The 18,983-nt window shown below is 43.6% G+C and overlaps 1 protein-coding gene across 7 annotated transcripts in view; it reads right to left on the reverse strand.

Annotated features, from left to right (window-relative positions):
- WDR19 (WD repeat domain 19) overlaps positions 1 to 18,983 on the reverse strand; it is a 435,717-nt gene that overhangs the window by 304,237 nt on the left and 112,497 nt on the right. For all 7 annotated transcript variants that reach the window (XM_033947370.1, XM_033947368.1, XM_033947367.1 and 4 more), the window contains 2 exons: positions 12,713 to 12,790; positions 4,838 to 4,950 (listed from right to left, as the gene is read on the reverse strand). In XM_033947370.1, coding sequence (XP_033803261.1) covers positions 4,838 to 4,950; positions 12,713 to 12,790 — 191 coding nt within the window. The remainder of the gene's footprint in view (positions 1 to 4,837; positions 4,951 to 12,712; positions 12,791 to 18,983) is intronic.

Below are 18,983 nucleotides of genomic sequence, written 5' to 3' on the forward strand. Positions count from 1 at the left end.
TGAAAGGACGCCCAGACAGCCAGCTCTGGGGCATTCAGCTATAAAACTTCTCCTTAAAGCCGATTTACTGCACCAAATTATATGTTATTAAAGCATACATATAAGGCAAATTCCCACAGGGTAAACATTTGGGAAATGCTCACAAAGCAGTTATGGAGTTCCCCAAAAAATTAAGCACAAGAATGCAAGATGGTATACAAACCAGCAGAACTGAATTTTACACTGTACAAGGCTGAAGTACAAGAATTAAAGAATCTGGTGGATGCTTAGAATGCCCTTCCAAACAAATTAAAAAATGTGTGGGATAGACACAGGGGATGCTTAAAAAGAAAGAAGACGGAAATGCAACATGGCGGTTGAGGTGTTACCCAAAGGCGTAATAGGGAGGGGGTTGGTACACCCTGGGTGCAATCTTGGTAGGGGGCTGGCACCCGTCCTCCTCTCCGCACCCCCCTGCCACGCATGTGCACCCCTTCCCTCGTACCTCTTTAATTTTCCCTGTGCGAGCAGCATTACAAACTTGCTGCCTGTGTCAATGTTGCCTCTCTCTGATATCACTTCCAGGCCCTGTCAGAGTGATAGCTGACACAACACGGGCAAGTTCGTGAGATTTCTCATGCCTGGAAAATTAAAAAGGTACGGGGGATGGGAAGGGGTGTGTGCAGCAGGGAGGGGGTCGGGAAGGAGCAGGGAATGGAGAAGAGGGCGGAGAAGGGGAATCACCGCCCCAGGTGCCACTCATCCTTGCTACGCCACTGGTGTTACCTTAGGCAAGAATAGTGGGAGCTAAGGCTGATGCCAGACAGACTTGAATGATCTGGTCCCACAATTAGTGAGAAACAAAGAAGAGTGGCCAAATCCAACATGGGGAAACTAAGTTCGATGCCAGACAGATTTGGATGGTCTGTGTCCTCTGTGTGGTGAGAGACAAAGGATGGCCGAATCCAGCAAGGGGGAACAAAGCCTGATGCTGGACAGACTTGGATGGACTGTGTCCTTCACGTGGCGAGTGACAAAGAAAAGTGGCCAAATTCAGAATGGGGAAACAGAACCCGATTACAGACAGACTTAGACAGACTGTGTCCCACATGTGACGAGACACAGTAACCAAATCCAACATGGGAGAACGGAGACCGGCGGCAGATAAACTTAAGACGGTCTGTATCCCGCACATGGCAAGAGACCAGGCGAAGACTGGACAACTCCAGTGTGTTGATCATTTTATTGTTGCATACTACAAGTGGGGGAATTGTGCAACTTAGGAGGGAGGGGAAGGCATCTTGACTGGTAAAATACTTTCAAGCATTACACCACATATCATCCCCCATCATAGTTGGCATAGTGGTGACTTCACAACCAGCATTTAAACATGGGTGACCTGGGGCCTACACAGTGTGGTGGATGAGGCCCCTGGTTGCCTTGTTGGGCAGACTGGATAGATAGACCATGAGGATCTTTTTCTGCCATCACTTACTGTGTTACTGTCCCTGTGAGCTCTGTCCCTGTCCTTGCAGACTGATCAGCAGACAAAACTCTTGTTGCCAGATCAAAAGCAGGCAAGACACAAATGATTTCATTTAACAGTAGTTCATTTAAATCCAAAAGCAGCTTCTGCAGGGTTTTTTTTAATCACTGAATTCAGTTGCCAATTGTCTAAGATGTGTTAAGTTTTTACATATTGATACAAATCTCAAGTTTTTAGAGAATGACATGGGTTTAAAGTTTGTACCTATCCCCGTTCACACCCCGTCGGCTCTGTCCCCATCCCTGCCAAGAACAGAGGACACAGTCAATGTCCCGATGCTCAGAACTGAACCGTTAAACGCACCAATTATGCAGCTCAGAGCATGAGATGGCCCTATTGCAGCAAGAACATTTCTTGAAGCTGCTTGGTACCGATTTGGACAAGGAGAAAATGGCCACAAAGTCAAAGGGCTCGATGGCCCAGGAAGCTCAAGTAGAAAACAACCCTAACGGTATCGATGCTCCCAGGAGGAAAACAAGGGCTTGAAGTGGCCCAAAGGCTCAAAAATAAAATTGTGAAAAATAAAATGATGGGAAAGCACAAAAAATTGAAAAAGCTTGATGAGTTGAGAACACTGAAAACACATCTCAGCTCCACAGAAAAAGAAGAACTGCAAGTCCCGAGAGCCGATGTCAGGTGGGAAGGCACTGGCACACGCATGGTACAAGCACTGTCTTATAATTTAAAGTGCATTTGGTCTATGTCTGTACCAGTTTCAGAGAATGACATCACCCACATGTGAGACTGTTATACCTGCTTGACCTCTGAAAAAGGAAAGATAAATCATTCATTCCATCAAGTAGTAGCAAAAGCGTGCAACCATAAAGACCAAAGGCTGGTAAGTTATATTCAGATTCAATTTACACATTAGGGTTAGATAGCAGGCACTCGAACTCAGCTTCAAGAATTATATTTTAAAGGCAGTTTTACATTTTGTAGAGGATAATTCTAAGATGATAAGAGGGATAAGATTGTTGCATGATCTCAAAACCCAAAAGAAAAAAGTAGCATGTCTGGTGGACTCATAATAAGCATGAGCTGGGGCTGAAAGAAACAAGCACTGATTACACTAAGTAGCATGATTTTATTCCTGGGCAGTAAATGTAATTTCCTAATTGCTCATGCCTAAATAGTATATAAAATGCCTGTTATTTCCATAAAACTTTGCTTTTGTGACCAGGATAGTCAAATTTTGCAATTTATCTATTTAAAATGTGAACACACTGAATTTTCATATTTTCTTTCTTATAAAGTCATAAAAAGCAACATATGACTCTCAATTAACATGTATTTGTATTGCAATTTACCTATTTAAAATGTGAACACACTGATTTTTCATCTTTTCATTATTCTAAAGTCATAAAAAGCAACTTACGAATCACAATTAACATGTATTTGTATTGCAATTTACCTATTTAAAATGTGAACAAACTGATTTTTCATCTTTCCATTATTCTAAAGTCATAAAAAGCAACTTTGAATCACAATTAATATGTTTATGTTTATTAAGATTTGATATACCACTCCTGCATATCACTGACCTAAGCGGTTTACAATGCAACAATTGAATAAGGAAAGGAACTCCATTGAAGATAGGAAAGATAGAAATAGAGATAAGATACATATATCCTAATGAGGATGAAAACAAAGATTACATTAAAAATAAAAATACTAGTTAATTATAAATTAAAAAGATTAAGAAATTAAAATTAATTTAAAAATTATATAATAATAATAATAAAAATAATAAAATAACTTAATTAATTAATTAAAATAAATTCCAGTCAGATACTCCAGTCCAGTGGAGACAAAGAGGCACCTTGATGCTGCCGTGGAATGCAGCCGTTAACGGTCAAGAGAAAATAACAGAAGATAAAACAAACAAAAAATGCTTTCCTAATAGCGGTTCATCAGACTCTTTTTCACTCCGGTCACTACGGCCTTTTTTCAGTTTCCCCACTGCTGGCCTCCTGCCCCTGAGAGGGTTCCTTTTCTCACCCTTCAGTCGCTTCACATTAAATTTGAAAGAGACCGAAGTTCCGCTGCCTCTAGTCTACAGCAGGTTGCCTCCCCTCACCAGACTCTTGACAGCTAGCCCCAGACAGCTGCTGCTCCTCTCTACATTGCAGCCAGATGCCGCCAGAGCCCTACCATTTCATTCCTCTGAAGACCCGATGCCCTGAACACTTCCTCGCCGCTCCCAGTCGCCTCGCAACTTTCTTCCCTGCTGCACCTGAAGAAGGAGGTGGCGCAAAGGCGGATGCTCCCGCTGGCTTTGCAGCTTTCTGAAGTGAGCAGTTTTTCAAGATTTGCAATTATATTTTAAGTCACTTTCATGAATCAGCCTCCAGATATAGTCTCTCATCATGTTCTCATTGTATTGTCCTTGGTAGCGGCATTCAAAGTCCAGCATATTCTGGTAGAAGTGCTCACCTTGCTCCTTTGAGTATGCACCCATGTTCTCCTTGAATGTCTCAAGGTGAACATCAAGAAAATGGACTTTAAAGACATCTTACAACCCATTTTACTGTAATTCTTCACCCAATCTTCAACCAAAGCCATGTAGTTTTTGGGCTAGGTGATTGCTCAGGAAGCCCAGAACCACCACAACAAAGCTGTTTCAAGCCATTTCCTCCTAGTTAGCTTCTTGGGAAATTCCATGCACTTCAGAATCTTTTTTTTCTGTGGTCTGACAAAGACACAAGCTTTGGCCTTTGCCTTAGACAGACTAGGGAATATGTCTTGAAGGTAACTTGATGGCTGCCAACTCCTTATCTAGAGCTCTGACATATTGTTTCATTACATCCAATTTGATGTACAGTGGTTCCCATTTGACATTGTTTCTCTCCACAAAGAACTCAGTAAGCTGTCGGTAGTGTGCCTTTGGTAGTGTGCCTTTGTGTCCCTGCTGTCCCAAAGGCAGAGATAGCAGGGAAACCACCTTGGAGACCAATTAGGAATGTCACCATTCTGAAGTCTCCAATGACCTCCCAACAGTACTCATCATCATACTTCAAGGTGCCTAGTAAGGTCTTGATGCTGTTGCAGTCCTCTTTGAGGTGCAGTGATTGAGACAGTGGAAGAAACAGATACTTGTTCCCGGTAAATGCTCCAAAGTCCATAGGAACTGAATGGGCGTCGGAGCATTTGCCGTGTGGCACTCGGCTGCACAGCTTTGTAGAAGGGTGCCTTAGTCACTTTTTTTGCAACATGGAACTAAGCAAGGATAGCATGGACTTGATTGGTGACAAAAACACACAAACTGTACACCCCATGGATGATAATGTGCTACAGATTAAAGTGTGTACTCACCATTTATAGGAAACAATGGTACCATACCGCTGCTGGAATGCCAACTCAATTGGATTATCTGGGTCATTTAGATTAAACAGAAATAAGTTTTTTTTGCCAACCACCACGCTTATCTGTCAATTGACAAAAATACAAACAAAGCACAAACTTGCATTAGAATAATGTTTTTTCCCCACAATTCTTCACATGGATATAATGATGTATGAGAAAACAGCAGACAGTTTAGTTTATTCTAGGCAAGCAGAAGAAAGATGAATCTGACTGAGAGAAGTCTTCAACTACCCAAATGAATTCTGAACCTTATTTTCAAGAGCTGTAATTTACTAAATATGGCAATTATCTACAACATAAAAATGGCTCTATAAATATAGTAACAAAATATTACAATTAACCTTATTTTTCTACGTGATGGACAAAGATGAATAGTCGTAAGGAGATAGACAGTAACCTATAAGGAGATTATGTACTTATTCTGGTAAGATATTTTCCAGTAGATAGGTGAGACATTATAGACCATAGGGTTAGTTCTCCCTACTCGCATAAGCTGCATAAGAAATCCATTCCAGGTTTTTCATTCTGTCTCCAGAATGCATCACAGGTTAGTTTAGTGCCCTCTAGCAGTCAGTACCCAAGACACCTATCTGTGAAGAAGAGGCATCTGTAACAACAGGCTAAACTATTGTTCTGCTCAAACAATGAAACAGTACTGTTAACCATCAACAGGGGCGTCAAAAGAGTTCAGAACTACTCCCACAACAGGTTGTACATATGTACAAACTCTTCTTAACCCCCAAAGGGTTGACTGGTCTCCAAGAAATAGATTGTATAAGCAGGAGACTAAAACCTGAAATCAGTAGCTGAAACAGGCACAGCAAGGACTGAGTGGGGGGGGGTCTAGAATGTCTCACCTATCTACTGGAAAAGAGCTTACCAGGGTAAGGACATAATCTCTTTCCAGTGCAATAGGTGAGACATTCTAGACCAGTAGTCCCCAACCCTATCCTGGAGGACCACCAGGCTAGTCAGGTTTTCAGGATAGCCCTAATGAATATGCATGGAACAGATTTGCATGCCTGGCACCTCCATTATATGCAGATCTCTCTCATGCATATTCATTAGGGCTATCCTGAAAACCAGACTGGCCTGGTGGTTCTCGGACAGGGTTGGGATATACAAAAGGGTTGGGATATACAAAAGCAGTCCTCCAAGAAAGCTAGGGTGGGCTTGCTGTGTCAGCCCTTAAGACCGAGGACCCAAAGGCAGAGTCCTGTCTAGCAGCAACATCCACTCTGTAGAACTTAGCAAACGTGTGAAGAGAAGACCATGTTGCCACCTTGCAAATTTCCTCAGGAAAAACAGATCTAGCTTCCATCCACGAAGAAGCTACACTCCTGGCAGAATGTGCCTTAACAGAAATAGGGGCAGTTGCCACACAAGAATGTAAGTGGACTAAATGGCTCTACGGATCCACCTGGAGATCGTAGCCTTAGAAGCAGAAGAACTCCGGATAATAAAATGAGTCACCACAAACAGGTGGTCAGAAAACGAAACTCGTTAGAGACCCGCAAATAATGCAGGAGCACCCTGCGCGCATCCATTTCTTTAGCAGATGATCCTGATTACTGGAACCCTTCAGCTGAACAACCGGCAAACACTTCCGATGGACATGGAAAGCTGAAACCACCATCAGCAAAAGGAAGGAACTATCCGCTGGGAAACTCCAGTCTTAGGAACTCGGAGCAAAGGGTGTTGATATGACAACATCTGCCATTCGGAAACCCTATGGACCCAAGAGAGAGCGACCAGAAAAACAGTTTGGAGTGTTTAATCCAGGAAAGAAGCATCCCTCAGTGGTTCAATAGGAGCCCTGGCAAAGCCAGACAGCACCACATTAAGGTCCAAGGTTAGAAGCGGATTCTTAACAGGTGGCAGGACCCAAAGATCTTTCTGTAAAAACTGAGCAACAGAGAACTGACAATACTGGGATCTAAAACCGGATAGACCAGCCACCGGGATCCGCAGAGATGCCACCGTAAGGCCTTTATCCAGACCCGCTTGGAGAAAAGCAAGGACCTGGGACACCTGAGTCAAATAAGGGTCCACCTATTCCTGGTCACTCTAGTGCTCCAAAGGTCTTCTACACCTTAGCGCAAATCGATACTGTGGACAATTTGGTAGACCTAAGAAGCTTAGCTATGACAAGCTCCAAATAGACTTTAGTTTTTTGTTGGGTTGTTTTTGTTTTTTGTTTTTTTTTTTTGGGGGGGGGGGGGTCTTTTTTTTTTTTTTTAAGGCTGCGCGCTCAAGAGCTAAGCCATAAGATCAAAACGGCTAAGATCCTTCATGGCAACCGGACTTCGGTGAGATGGTCAGGAAAGACGCTCAGGTGCAGACTGTATGCCACCCGCAGTCACATCAGATACGCGCACCATGGCCTTAAAGGCCAATCGGGCGCCACCAGAATGACACTGCCAGGGTCAGTTGCAATCTGCCGAAGGACCTAGCCGATAAGCAGCCAAGGTGAAAAAACAAATAGAAGAACCTCCAGAGGCCAGTTGCCAAACTCAAGGCCCGCGGGCCAAATCCAGCCCGCCTGGTCGTTTTATGAGGCCTGTGGTCCGATGCCCCAAGTTTTATCTTATGGCTGGCTCCCTCCTCCTCACAGCCATAATGTGCATGGAGCCGCGTGCAGCGGCTCCTCGCACATCCCACAACTCATCAAGAAGCATTCCCTCTGACGTTGCAACGTCAGAGAGAAGGCTTCCAGTTCAGGTGCAAGCTGCACGCGGCTCCGTGCACACTACGGCTGTGAGGAGGAGGGAGCCGGCCACAAGATGACACCAGGGGGGCATCGGACCACGGGCCGCATAAAACGGCCAGGTTGGAGCCGGCCAGAAGGTTAGACACCCGCCGGAGGGAGGCACAGCATGGAGGGAGGGAGACGATAAAGGTAGGGGGAATGGTAGGGGGAATGGTTTCATTTTCAAGTTTGAATTGTGTCAGTTTTGAGCATTTTAATCTCCTGCCTGGTTCCCATAGCTTGCTTCAGAGACAGGCAGCAAATGTCCAGCCTGTAGTTTAAAAGTTCTGTCTTGGTACCAGGCCCCCATGTCTCTACTCCCCCGTCATCGTTCAGGGGTTGTTGCTTGTTATAGGTGTTTTAGGGCTTTAAGGGTGCCTTGCATATGTTAAGTACTCTTGCATATGTCATACAGCACAGATAACGGCTCAGTATAAATGAACAAATGGCCACAGAACCTTGGAGAAATATCCTCCCAGCAGGGAATGGAGACAAGGACTTTGTAGCAAAGGCCAGCAGGGTTAACATTTCAAAGGATACATATGTTCACAGATAGCAAGGTACAGGCCATTCCATCAGGTTAGCTTGTAAAGGAAGGCTGTTTTTAGGCTGTGAGAAAATATGCATTAAAGTGTCTTTAATGTCCAGCATACACAAGTTAGTCCAGTACATCCAGGTTATCCATCTCACCAGCAAGGTCTTCGGGTGATAGTCCATTACCAAATTCACGAGGTCAACCAGACCTTTGCCAAACAACTTCCCCTGAAAAGGTAGCTGCGCCAGAGTTGCCTTGGAGGTAGAATCACCAGTCCACTGCCAAACCCAGAGCATTCGGCGGGCCAAAATAGAATAGAAACATAGAAACATAGAAATAGACGGCAGATAAGGGCCACGGCCCATCAAGTTTGCCCACCCCAATAACCCTCCCCCCTCCCCTACCTTTCTCTGTGAAGAGATCCCACGTACGATCCCATTTTGTCTTAAAATCAGGCACGCTGCTGGCCTCGACCACCTGCAGTGGAAGATTATTCCAGCGATCAACCACCCTTTCGGTGAAGAAGTATTTCCTGGTGTCACCGTGTAATTTCCCGCCCCTGATTTTCCACGGATGCCCTCTTGTTGCCGTGGGGCCTTTGAAAAAGAAGATATCCTCTTCCACCTCAATACGGCCCGTGAGATATTTGAACGTCTCGATCATGTCTCCCCTCTCTCTGCGTTCCTCGAGTGAGTATAGCTGCAATTTTTTCAGCCGTTCCTCATACGGGAGATCCTTGAGTCCCGAGACCATCCGGGTGGCCATTCGCTGGACCGACTCAAGTCTCAGCACATCTTTGCGGTAATGCGGCCTCCAGAATTGTACACAGTATTCCAGATGGGGTCTCACCATGGATCTATACAATGGCAGAATGACTTCGGGCTTACGGCTGACGAAACTCCTACGTAGACAACCTATGATTTGTCTAGCCTTAGATGATGCTTTCTCCACTTGCTTGGCAATCTTCATGTCCTCACTGATGATCACCCCTAAGTCGTGTTCTGCTACAGTCCTCGCTAGGATCTCACCAGCACCTTCAAAAGGTCATAGAAGCCATCTGCCATGTAGTCCATCCCAGCCATCAAAAGCTGAGGAAAAGGCATTCATAGCTGAGTTAGAGAGGCGCATGCCATAAAGGACATAGTCACTGCAGCTCCAATGTCTAAAATAGCTAGTTCACAACTTTCCGGAGAACCACATCCACTCCGCTGTCTTGCATAGCTTTCAACACAGCTGCCCTGTCACTAGGGAGAGAAGTATGCCGGGTCACCTGAGCCATCAGGGAATATCCCTTGGGCTGCAACAAAAGCTGCTGATACTCCTGCGCCCTAGGATGCAAGCTGGACATAGCCCTTAAATGACCCTTCTAAGAGTCAAACTGCTCTGGAACTAGGAAACGTTGCAGATTGTGAACAAATGCTGTAGAGTCAGGGAGAAGAAGTTGAAGAAATGAAAGGAGCGGGCTGGGTATTGACGCTTAATTCCTGTAAAGATGCAGCAATTAGATCTGGTAGCGCTTCAAACTTAAACAAGTGCCTGAAAGTCAGATCATCTTCAGGATCCGGAGCCCCAAAGGGATCCGTAGATCCAGCACCCAAATCCGAATTCCCAAATCCAGGAAGTGCAGTACTGTCCAAATCAGCCACTGGAACCCCTGAAACAGTCTGGGAAGGAGGGAAGGAGGAAACGACGGCGCAGGCAGAGGCACAGAGACCCCCCGAGGACATTCAGCCACCGAGATACATAGCAGGGGGAACAAAAAAAGCACCCAGCAACTGGGCCCCTGGATTAAAATTCAGACCAGCAAAATCTCATAAATTCTGAGAAGGTATCTGGACCCTGGGGCATAGTCACCCTTAGATAACTTATACTTATCCGTTTCTTAGGCTGTGGAGGGTCCGTCTCGCAGCAGACAGATGAAGCCACAGAATGTGGTGTAATCACCTGCTTCTGTGAAGAGTAGGCTGAATTAGTAGTTACCCCCACCCACCCCTGACAATACCACATTGCGTAAAAACACTCTAAAGATGGCAATTTTGCACAAATTTGGTATGAATCCTTACTAGGAGAACCTAAGGACTCCATTCCAGCAGTTTTTCTGGCAAAATTTTGAATTTTAAAGAAGCAGGGAAAAGTTGATAAAAAAGATCGTTAAAAATACTAGATGGCCGCCGGACCAGAATTCGTGCTAAAAACAGCACTTCCCGAAATTATTTTTAAAAAACTGCAAAAATAGCATATTTCAGGTGGGGGAACACTAGGAAACCTTCAAAACCCCTCGAAATTAACTTTTTAAAAATCGTTGTTGGAGCCTGTCAGCTCCTCTGTACTCGCAGAAACCAGACATACATCTGCTGCACCTGCTGCCAGCCTTTTCAATGGCTGGTTCAGAATTCACTGCCACACTGCTGGAAATGCATCATTCAAGCCGATATTCGGGCTGCCAGTCAGACTCCACTGTCTGACTATGCTTTTACCCCTGCGGACCACCGGCACACATCTTGATGGGCAGAGGCGTGAAAATGCAGCCAGCGTTCTGCAGAACATCGCTGAGTCCCCTACACAGTCTGTGCTCGACACTCCCCCCCGCCCCCCCCCCCTGCTTAACAGGGAGTGAGAATAGGTCAAGGACAGCCCTGAACTCCAAGGAAGACTAAGCAGACTGGCTAACAGGTACCCTACAGGGATCAGCCTATCAGCTACAGACCGAAGTCTGTGAATTCTCAAGCAGGCAGAGCTTCAAATCCATTTCAAATGCGAAATACCCGCGAAAGGGACGAAACTTCATTGAATTAAAATAATAAAATGGGGAGAGGAGAATCCACATAGCTGCAGTCATGCTTGCAGAAGAAAAGGCTGCTAGAGGGCGCTAAACTCGCCTGTGATGTACTCTGGAGGCAGAGTGAAAAACCTGGAATGGATTTCTTATGCAGTTCATGCGAGTAGGGGGAAATAACTCTATGGTCTAGAACAGGGGTGCCCACACTTTTTGGGCTTGCGAGCTACTTTTAAAATGACCAAGTCAAAATGATCTACCAACAATAAAATTAAAAAAAACCACAACGCACACTGTACGCATAGAAAATGTTAATTATCATTCCTATTCCAGGGTTTTTCAAAGAGGTCAAAGCAGATGACTCTATGCACTATCACCTCAGTAACAACCATACAAAAATAGACAAATATACCCCCCTCCCTTTTTACTAAACCACGATAGCAGTTTTTAGAGTGCAGGGAGCTGCGCTGAATGCCCAGCGCTGCTCTCGACGCTCATAGGCTCCCTGCGCTAAAAAACTCTATTGCGGTTTAGTAAAAGGGGACCTTAGTGTAAAATATAGACAGCAGATATAAATTCAGACACATTTTGATCACTAAATTTAAAATAAAATCATTTTTCCTACCTTATCTGGTGATTTCATGAGTCTCTGGTTGCACTTTCTTCTTCTGACTGTGCATCCAATCTTTCTTCCCTTCTTTTAGCCTGTATGCTTCCTCTCCTCCAGACCTCGTTCCCTCCCCCAACTTTTCCTTCCTCTCTCTCTGCCCTTTCTTTCTCTCTGCCTCCCTTTCTTTTTTTCTATTTCTCTTCTTTCCTTCTGTCTCCCTGCCTGCCCTTTTTCTTTCTTTCTCCCTGCCCTCCCCAAGCCACTGCCATCGGGGACCAGGACCCAAACCGCCACCAATAACAGGCCCGAAAGCCGACGCCGCCCCAGGCTGTCCCTGCTTCGGCCGACCAGCATTCCTCTCCCCGACATCAATTCTGCCGTCGAGGAGAGGAAGGCTGATTGGCCCAAGATCGCGATGGACCTATTGGGGAAATGCTGCCGGGTCCTGCCTTCGCGGAAACAGAAAGTAGGCAGGACCCGGCAGCAAGAAGAGCAAATGCTTCACTAACCTGTCTCCCGCCTTAGCCCGTAGCGAACGCTTGCTTCAGGGCTCTCAACATGTGCGCGCCGGTTTCCCTTCTCTCCCCCCACCCCCCCGGACATAACTTCCGGTTTCAGAGGGAAGAGAAGGGAAGCCGGCACGCACACGTTAGAGCCACGGAGCATAAGTTCGCTACGGGCTAAAATCTCCAAGCCGTTTTTTTTTGTTTTTTTTAATGTTCAGCAGCGGCGGCAGCAGCAGATGACAGCTGGGCGGACCGCCCAGTTAAAAAGCCCTAGAGAGAACACTGGAGAGGAAGGCTGATCGGCCCTGTAGATCAGGACGGCAACACTCCGCGATCGACTCGGGTTGCCTTCCTGAGCTACTGGTCGATCGCGATCGACGTGTTGGGCACCCCTGGTCTAGAATGTCTCACCTATTGCACTGGAAATATTTATTATTCAATATAGTTAAGTTAGATAGGATCAAAGGCACCCTCAGATGACATTTCAAGCTAGATGGGTGGAAACCTAATTAATTAATATCAGTCTCTGCTCAGCAAACATTTTGGACTAAAACTGTTAAGCAATATGAATGATTCTACTATGGGACAAGGAATTAAATTGCTAATTGATATGAGCTGGAATGTGAATAGTTTCTAATTAACTCTTACTGTGCTTTCTCCTGATGCTCTTTCATCAGTCTTCATCACTGAGAATTGAATATCGCTGGGTTCTGCTCTCATCGTTGTCTGCAAAGACCGAGTAAATGAAGGATTAACAGCAACTTTTTATATGTGTGTCTGATCAGCTCATATGTTCCTGGACTGTTTCAGTAAGATCAGATGATGGACTTGCCAGAAAACTTTGAAAAGCAATGAATGTAAGCCATTGATAATGAGTAGAGAAATCGTGTAAGCAGTAATAATGGAGGATCGAAGAAAATTCAATGTATCTTATCCTCTTACCCCTTTCCTTCTCTCACAAAGAACTCTTTCCTTTCGTTCAAACACAGCACTCTTCCTAACCTTGCACTTTCACTTATCTTTCTCAAAGCTGTCTTCTCATTTACCTACATTAGTTGTTTACCAAATCCTTCATATCATGCCTTAATTACTCCGTCCCTTATTCCCCCAGTCTACCTTTCTCCTCCACACTCAGACTCATTTCTCTTTAACCAAACCATAGGTACTTTAGATACAGCATGGCTCAGTAATAATACAAAAAATGTAATTAAATTTTAAAAGCTGTATGACAAATAATGGGAAAAAGCAGAAGAAACAACGAGAGCAATAAGGATTTTTAGAAGGAGGAACGAATCCGTGTAGTTAATAAGAATGGAAAGTCAATGCAAATTAAAAACCTTGAAAGAAACAAATAAGAGCAGCTATGCCAATAGACCCGCCCCAGCACACTTCCATTGTACCAAAAATTGCCCCACACGTTCAAGATATAAAATAATGATAGTAATCTATCTATCTATATAAAATCGGTGGGGGGGTGTATAACCCGATTTTGTCATCTGATTCCTACTGATCTTGCTCTTTGAAATCAGTAGGAGTCAGATGACAAAATCGACCGCGGGAGACCCTTGAAACAGCATTCTGATGTGAAACATGTCGGGTCTGTCTCTCCCGGGGCTAAATATAAAAAGCAACTAAAAAGATAATCTATAAAATAATAAAGCACTTTGCACTTTATATTTATGAAAGAAAGTTAAAGTATTACAATAGTGAAAATATTTAAATGAATAATATGGGCCAGTGAGGATTTCTCACGTAATTTTTCCCGGTAAAGAAATTTTGACAGCGGTGGAGTGGTGGTACTGAGGCCCCAAAAAAAGCTCTGATAAAGTTGTGTATGTATGTTCTACCATAACTCTGAAACGCATGGAGAGATTTCAACCAAACTTAGGGCTCCTTTTACAAATGTGCGTTAGGGCCTTAATGCATGGAATAGCGCACGCTAAAATGCCGTGAACACTAGCCACTACCGCCTCCACTTGAGCAGGCGGTAGTTTTTTGGGTAGCGCACGCTAATCCGGTGCGTGCACTAAAAACGCTAGCGTACCTTTGTAAAAGGAGCCCTTAGTATACATATGACTTCCTATCTGGGAAAAAAATACTATGGAGGTGAGAAGGGGTTGACATGTAAAAATTATCGAAAACAACAGATATTAGTGTCTAACCCACAGTTTTCAGCCTCGCTGAGATGAATACTGACACTCCCGATGCCGTTTACGTCCAAATTCAGCCCCATATAGAGGGTCATTCTTGTGGGAAGGGGGGTGACATGTAAAAATAATCGAAAATGACAGATATTAGTGTCTAATCCATAGTTTTCAGGCTCGCTGAAATTAAAACTGACACTCCCAATGCCGTTTAAGTCCAAGTTCAGCCCCATACCGAGGGACATTCTTGCTGTTCAAAATTAAACAATCAAATACTTCCCATTTTACCAGGCGTAATCACTGAATACAAGTCTATCGATACTGGAAGATTGGGATAAATAAATATCTGTGAAATGACATAATTAGCTAGTAATGATAATAATTTAACAAAGGCAGAATCAGAGAGCACAATGGCTCACTTAACTACCGCACACCATCATGGAGTACGATTGTGTGTTTCAATAACATGTAACTAAATAGTGCAAAAAAACACTTTTTAAAATAAATTTATGGAGTAATTAATTAAAAAAAAGTTTAAAGCAGTGAGATGAACAGGAGCGGTCACAGCCTCCTCCAAAAGATTCAAAGCCAAAAAAAGGAACTTAGCTTATTTCACCAGTTAGTCTGTTTAGCGCTTTGGAATAGAAGTTACTCCGTTAAACAGTAGACTTCATATCTTCAGAGTGAAGAAGATTGGGATCTCTTAGAGCAGGGGTAGGGAACTCCGGTCCTCGAGAGCCATATTCCAGTCGGGTTTTCAGGATTTCCCCAATGAATATGCATTGAAAGCAGTGCATGCACATAGATCTCATGCATATTCATTAGGGAAATCCTGAAAACCCGACTGGAATACGGCTCTCGAGGACCGGAGTTCCCTACCTCTGTCTTAGAGATAGGAAGAAATAATGGTTACTGTGGATGGGCAAACTAAGAATATAAGATAATGAAGAACTATATTGGGCGTGAAAGCACTCGCGCATGCGCAGTGTGGGCAGTCACAAAGGTACCAGGCTCCATGGATGATGTCACCCACATGTGAGAATATGCTGCCTGCTTGTCCTAAGATAATGCCATATGATTCAGGAGCAGATAAAGTAGACTCACATTCAGAGTCAGTATGGTAACAAGAGAGATCAAAGTCAACTTCATGAGTCCCAGGTGACCGGTGGGATCATTGAGAACTACCTCAATGTTGTCGGTACCAATCTGATGAAGATGAGGAGGAATGGCGCAAAGATCTTTTGTACCTGGAAGCATAGGATCAACGTGATTGAGAATGACGATGCTTCGAGGAAGAGGATCAATGCTTCAATGGACAATATCGATGTCCACTGGAAGAGCGCCTTTAGGAAATAGATCGGCATCTCAGTGTAGACCTGGAATCGGTACCATGTGGCCTCGGAGTGCTATGCTTAGGCTGGGCCGGTACCAAGGGAGTCGATGTCAGCACCAGTGCTGAGTCATCGAGCTCCCTTCAGAAAAACTCATTGGTTGTCCCTGAAGATTTGTATTGGTACCCTTGACTAGACAGCTGATACCATCAGTGCGGCAGGGTGTCGAGGGGTGGGTGACGTTGATGAACTTCTATTTGTGTGGCTTGGGGAGAAGGCACAGCCCTTCTTGAAGTTGACTATCCAGCCCAAATCCTGTAGGAAATTTACCTCTTGCCTCACTGCTAGGTCTCCCTCCAACTTTGATGAGGCTCAGATCAGTAAATCATCCAGTATGGGTGTACCCATACACCCATCCTGTGGAGGTGAGCTGCATTCACCACCATCACCTTAGTGAAGGTGTGCAAAGCTGTTGCCATCCCGAAGGGTAGTACAAGTAAGGACTCAGGAATAAAAGCCATAAAACAACAAAAAGAGAGCAAAGAACAACCGTACAAGCACGACTCAGGAAAAAGCAGAAATAGGTCAGGCTATGGATGGTTCCATTGCACCAAAGTATTATAACAGCAAGCTGGGCCAGTGAGGAGCCTTAAGCATCTGAGCATGCTCAAGGCCTATCCAATCCCACGCACAGCCAGATCTTGAGCATACACAAATAATCAAAGCCCTGCTTGCGATTACTGTACTTCAGTGTCAATGGTACCTTCAAAAGCAGCATGCAGGCAGCACCTGCCATTACAGAGTGGGAGAGAAGAGAAAGATGTGCCAGCAGAGTTCTCCAGAAAAACCTGAAGGTGGAAAATCCGTGCAAATTGAAGTTTTCCCCTTGAATTTGATTGTGCTTGATCAGAAAATAATTTTTAAAATTTTTTAACGCCCATCCTGGAGTCCCTCAGAACCACTGATTATATAAAGCTCTGTCTTTCTTCAAATTTGCTATTATTTTTGTTTAATGGAGCAGATTTCTTGTTATTATAGCTGTGAAAAGGTACCAAGTCTTAAGGCTCCTTTTCCAAAGCTGTGCTAGGGCCTTAACGTGCGGAATAGCGTGCGCTAACTTGCCGCACGCATTAGCCACTACCGCCTCCTTTTGAACAGGTGGTAGATTTCAGGCTAGTGCTAGTGCATGTGATAAAACCACTAGCACTTTGTAAAAGGAGCCCTTACTTTCTTCACCCAGTTTCATATAGCAAATTACTAACTACTTTCTCTTTGCTTGCAGTATCGGTCTTTTCTAGCATATCACTGAATTAAATTACTTGTTCTCAAGTATGTTTTGAAGTTTTCTTCATAATTTAAAAAAAATTCTATTGGTCTTAAATAGAAGTTACGTATTTTCAGGCTAAATTCTGAAAGTGGTGTATTCATTAATCATTATTAGGAGTGCAGCCTGGGAATCTCTGAAGATCAGCATGCCTGATGGAACAGGATGTTAACCAAAAACTAAGGCTCCTTTTACTAAACCGCGCTAGCAATTTTTAACACCGAGAGCTGAACTGAATGCCCCGCGCAGCTCCCGACACTGATAGAGTTCCTATGAGCATCGGGAGCAGCATGGGGCATTCAGCACAGCTCCCTGTGCTAAAACCTACTACTTAAGGGGGCCTAAATATCCAGCACAAGGTTACTGAATGACTAGACCTAAGAAATTATTACTAGAATGCAGCTAACTGACCAATGGATCTGGAAGAGTGCCAAATTTTGTTAATGAAAACCTATGCTACAGTGCCCAGTAGTGTGGGCCTAAGTGGAAACCAGGTGCACACTAGAACCCATGAACTGTGTGACCTTCTATTACCAACTGATTGGCACAGAGTGTATAAGGGAATTTGTTTCCCTAGCCCAAAAATAGTATAATTTGGGTTGTCATGCTCTAGCCAAGTCCTTAATTCCTATGAGTGTCAGAGCATTCAGTGTGCCAGCGCATGCTAAACACCTCTCGCGCAACTTCGTAAAAGGAGCCCAAAATTAGGCTTAAATTATTTCACTAAGACTTGGTACCTTTTTCAATTTTAAATCATACTCTGATATTACTTTAAAAAATTATAAAATTTTGTAACCCATATGACTAAAACCCCAATCCCCCTCAGCTATCCTCATCCCAATCCCCAATTCTCTTGATTTTAGATTAACTCATCCTTCTTCCCATTTGTAAAGGTATTCCACCCAAATTGTTTTCCCCTGCACCCCAATCTCCGACTAGATACTTCCTTTTGATTCAAACCATCTTGGTTCTCTTCCATTTGCAATTTGTATACCAGAAAGTACTTTTTCTGTTCCCCTTACATCTCATACACTCATTGTATGTATCTCGTTGTAAACATCTCTTACTTCTTGTTGTAAACATCTCTTACTTCTTGTTGTAAACATCTCTTACTCTCATTGTATGTAACTTGTTGTAAACCGCTTTGAACTTATGGTATAGCGGTATATAAGAAATAAAATTATTATTATTATTATTAAAACCATTTGTTTCTGTATTTTGACGATCCAAGTTTAAAAACTAACAATTGATATTTGCATTAATAAACTGTTGTCACACTTTGGGCTCCTTTTACAAAGGCGCGCTAGGGCCTTAACACGTGGAATAGCATGCGCTAAAATGCCACGTGCGCTAGCCGCTACCGCCTCCTTTTGAGCTAGCGGTAGATTTTTGGCTAGTGCGCACTAATCCGGTGCGTGCGGTAAAACCCGTAGTGCACCTTCGTAAAAGGAGCCCTTTGTTTTTAATTTTTCTTGCAATTTTGAATCTTCGATTGTTGAATTATATTGTTAATTGAAATGGTATATCTCTGGCAAATAAAATGATAGACAGATGTGGTTTGATGCATTTCAATCAGCATCTTCTTGATTACTTAGCCAGCTGAATAACTCAAGTTTCTAAAACTTAGTCCCTTTTCTTGGATTATGACATATATAGTGGACCTGCCTGCTGTACAACAATTCTGGACAGGCATCCATCTTTTAATCCAACAAATCACCAAGGTTTCCTATCCTCTTAAACCTGAGTATTGCTTATTACATTTTAAACCCACAGTAGTGTCAACAAAGACTCAAAAATTTGCTGTTCACCTTTTTGTAGCTGGAAAGTTACTCCTGGCACAATTCTGGGAATAGATTAATGTGCCCACATGAGATTCAGTTCTTCAAAAATTAGATTACCTCTGTTTAATGTCCAAATTGACTGCTACTAAAAATGGGAGATTTCTTGCTTTTCATAAGATTTGAAATGATTATATTTTATGGTGACCATTATCTTAAGTTGAACTAAGAGAGGGATGGGGAGATTTTGATTTTGTTTCTTCTACTATTGGCATTATTATACGGTTACAATTATTTTTGTGTATTTTAATATATATTTATTAAAAAAAGGGCCACCTTTCA

This window comes from Geotrypetes seraphini, chromosome 1, assembly GCF_902459505.1.
Source record: "Geotrypetes seraphini chromosome 1, aGeoSer1.1, whole genome shotgun sequence".
NCBI lineage: Eukaryota > Metazoa > Chordata > Amphibia > Gymnophiona > Dermophiidae > Geotrypetes > Geotrypetes seraphini.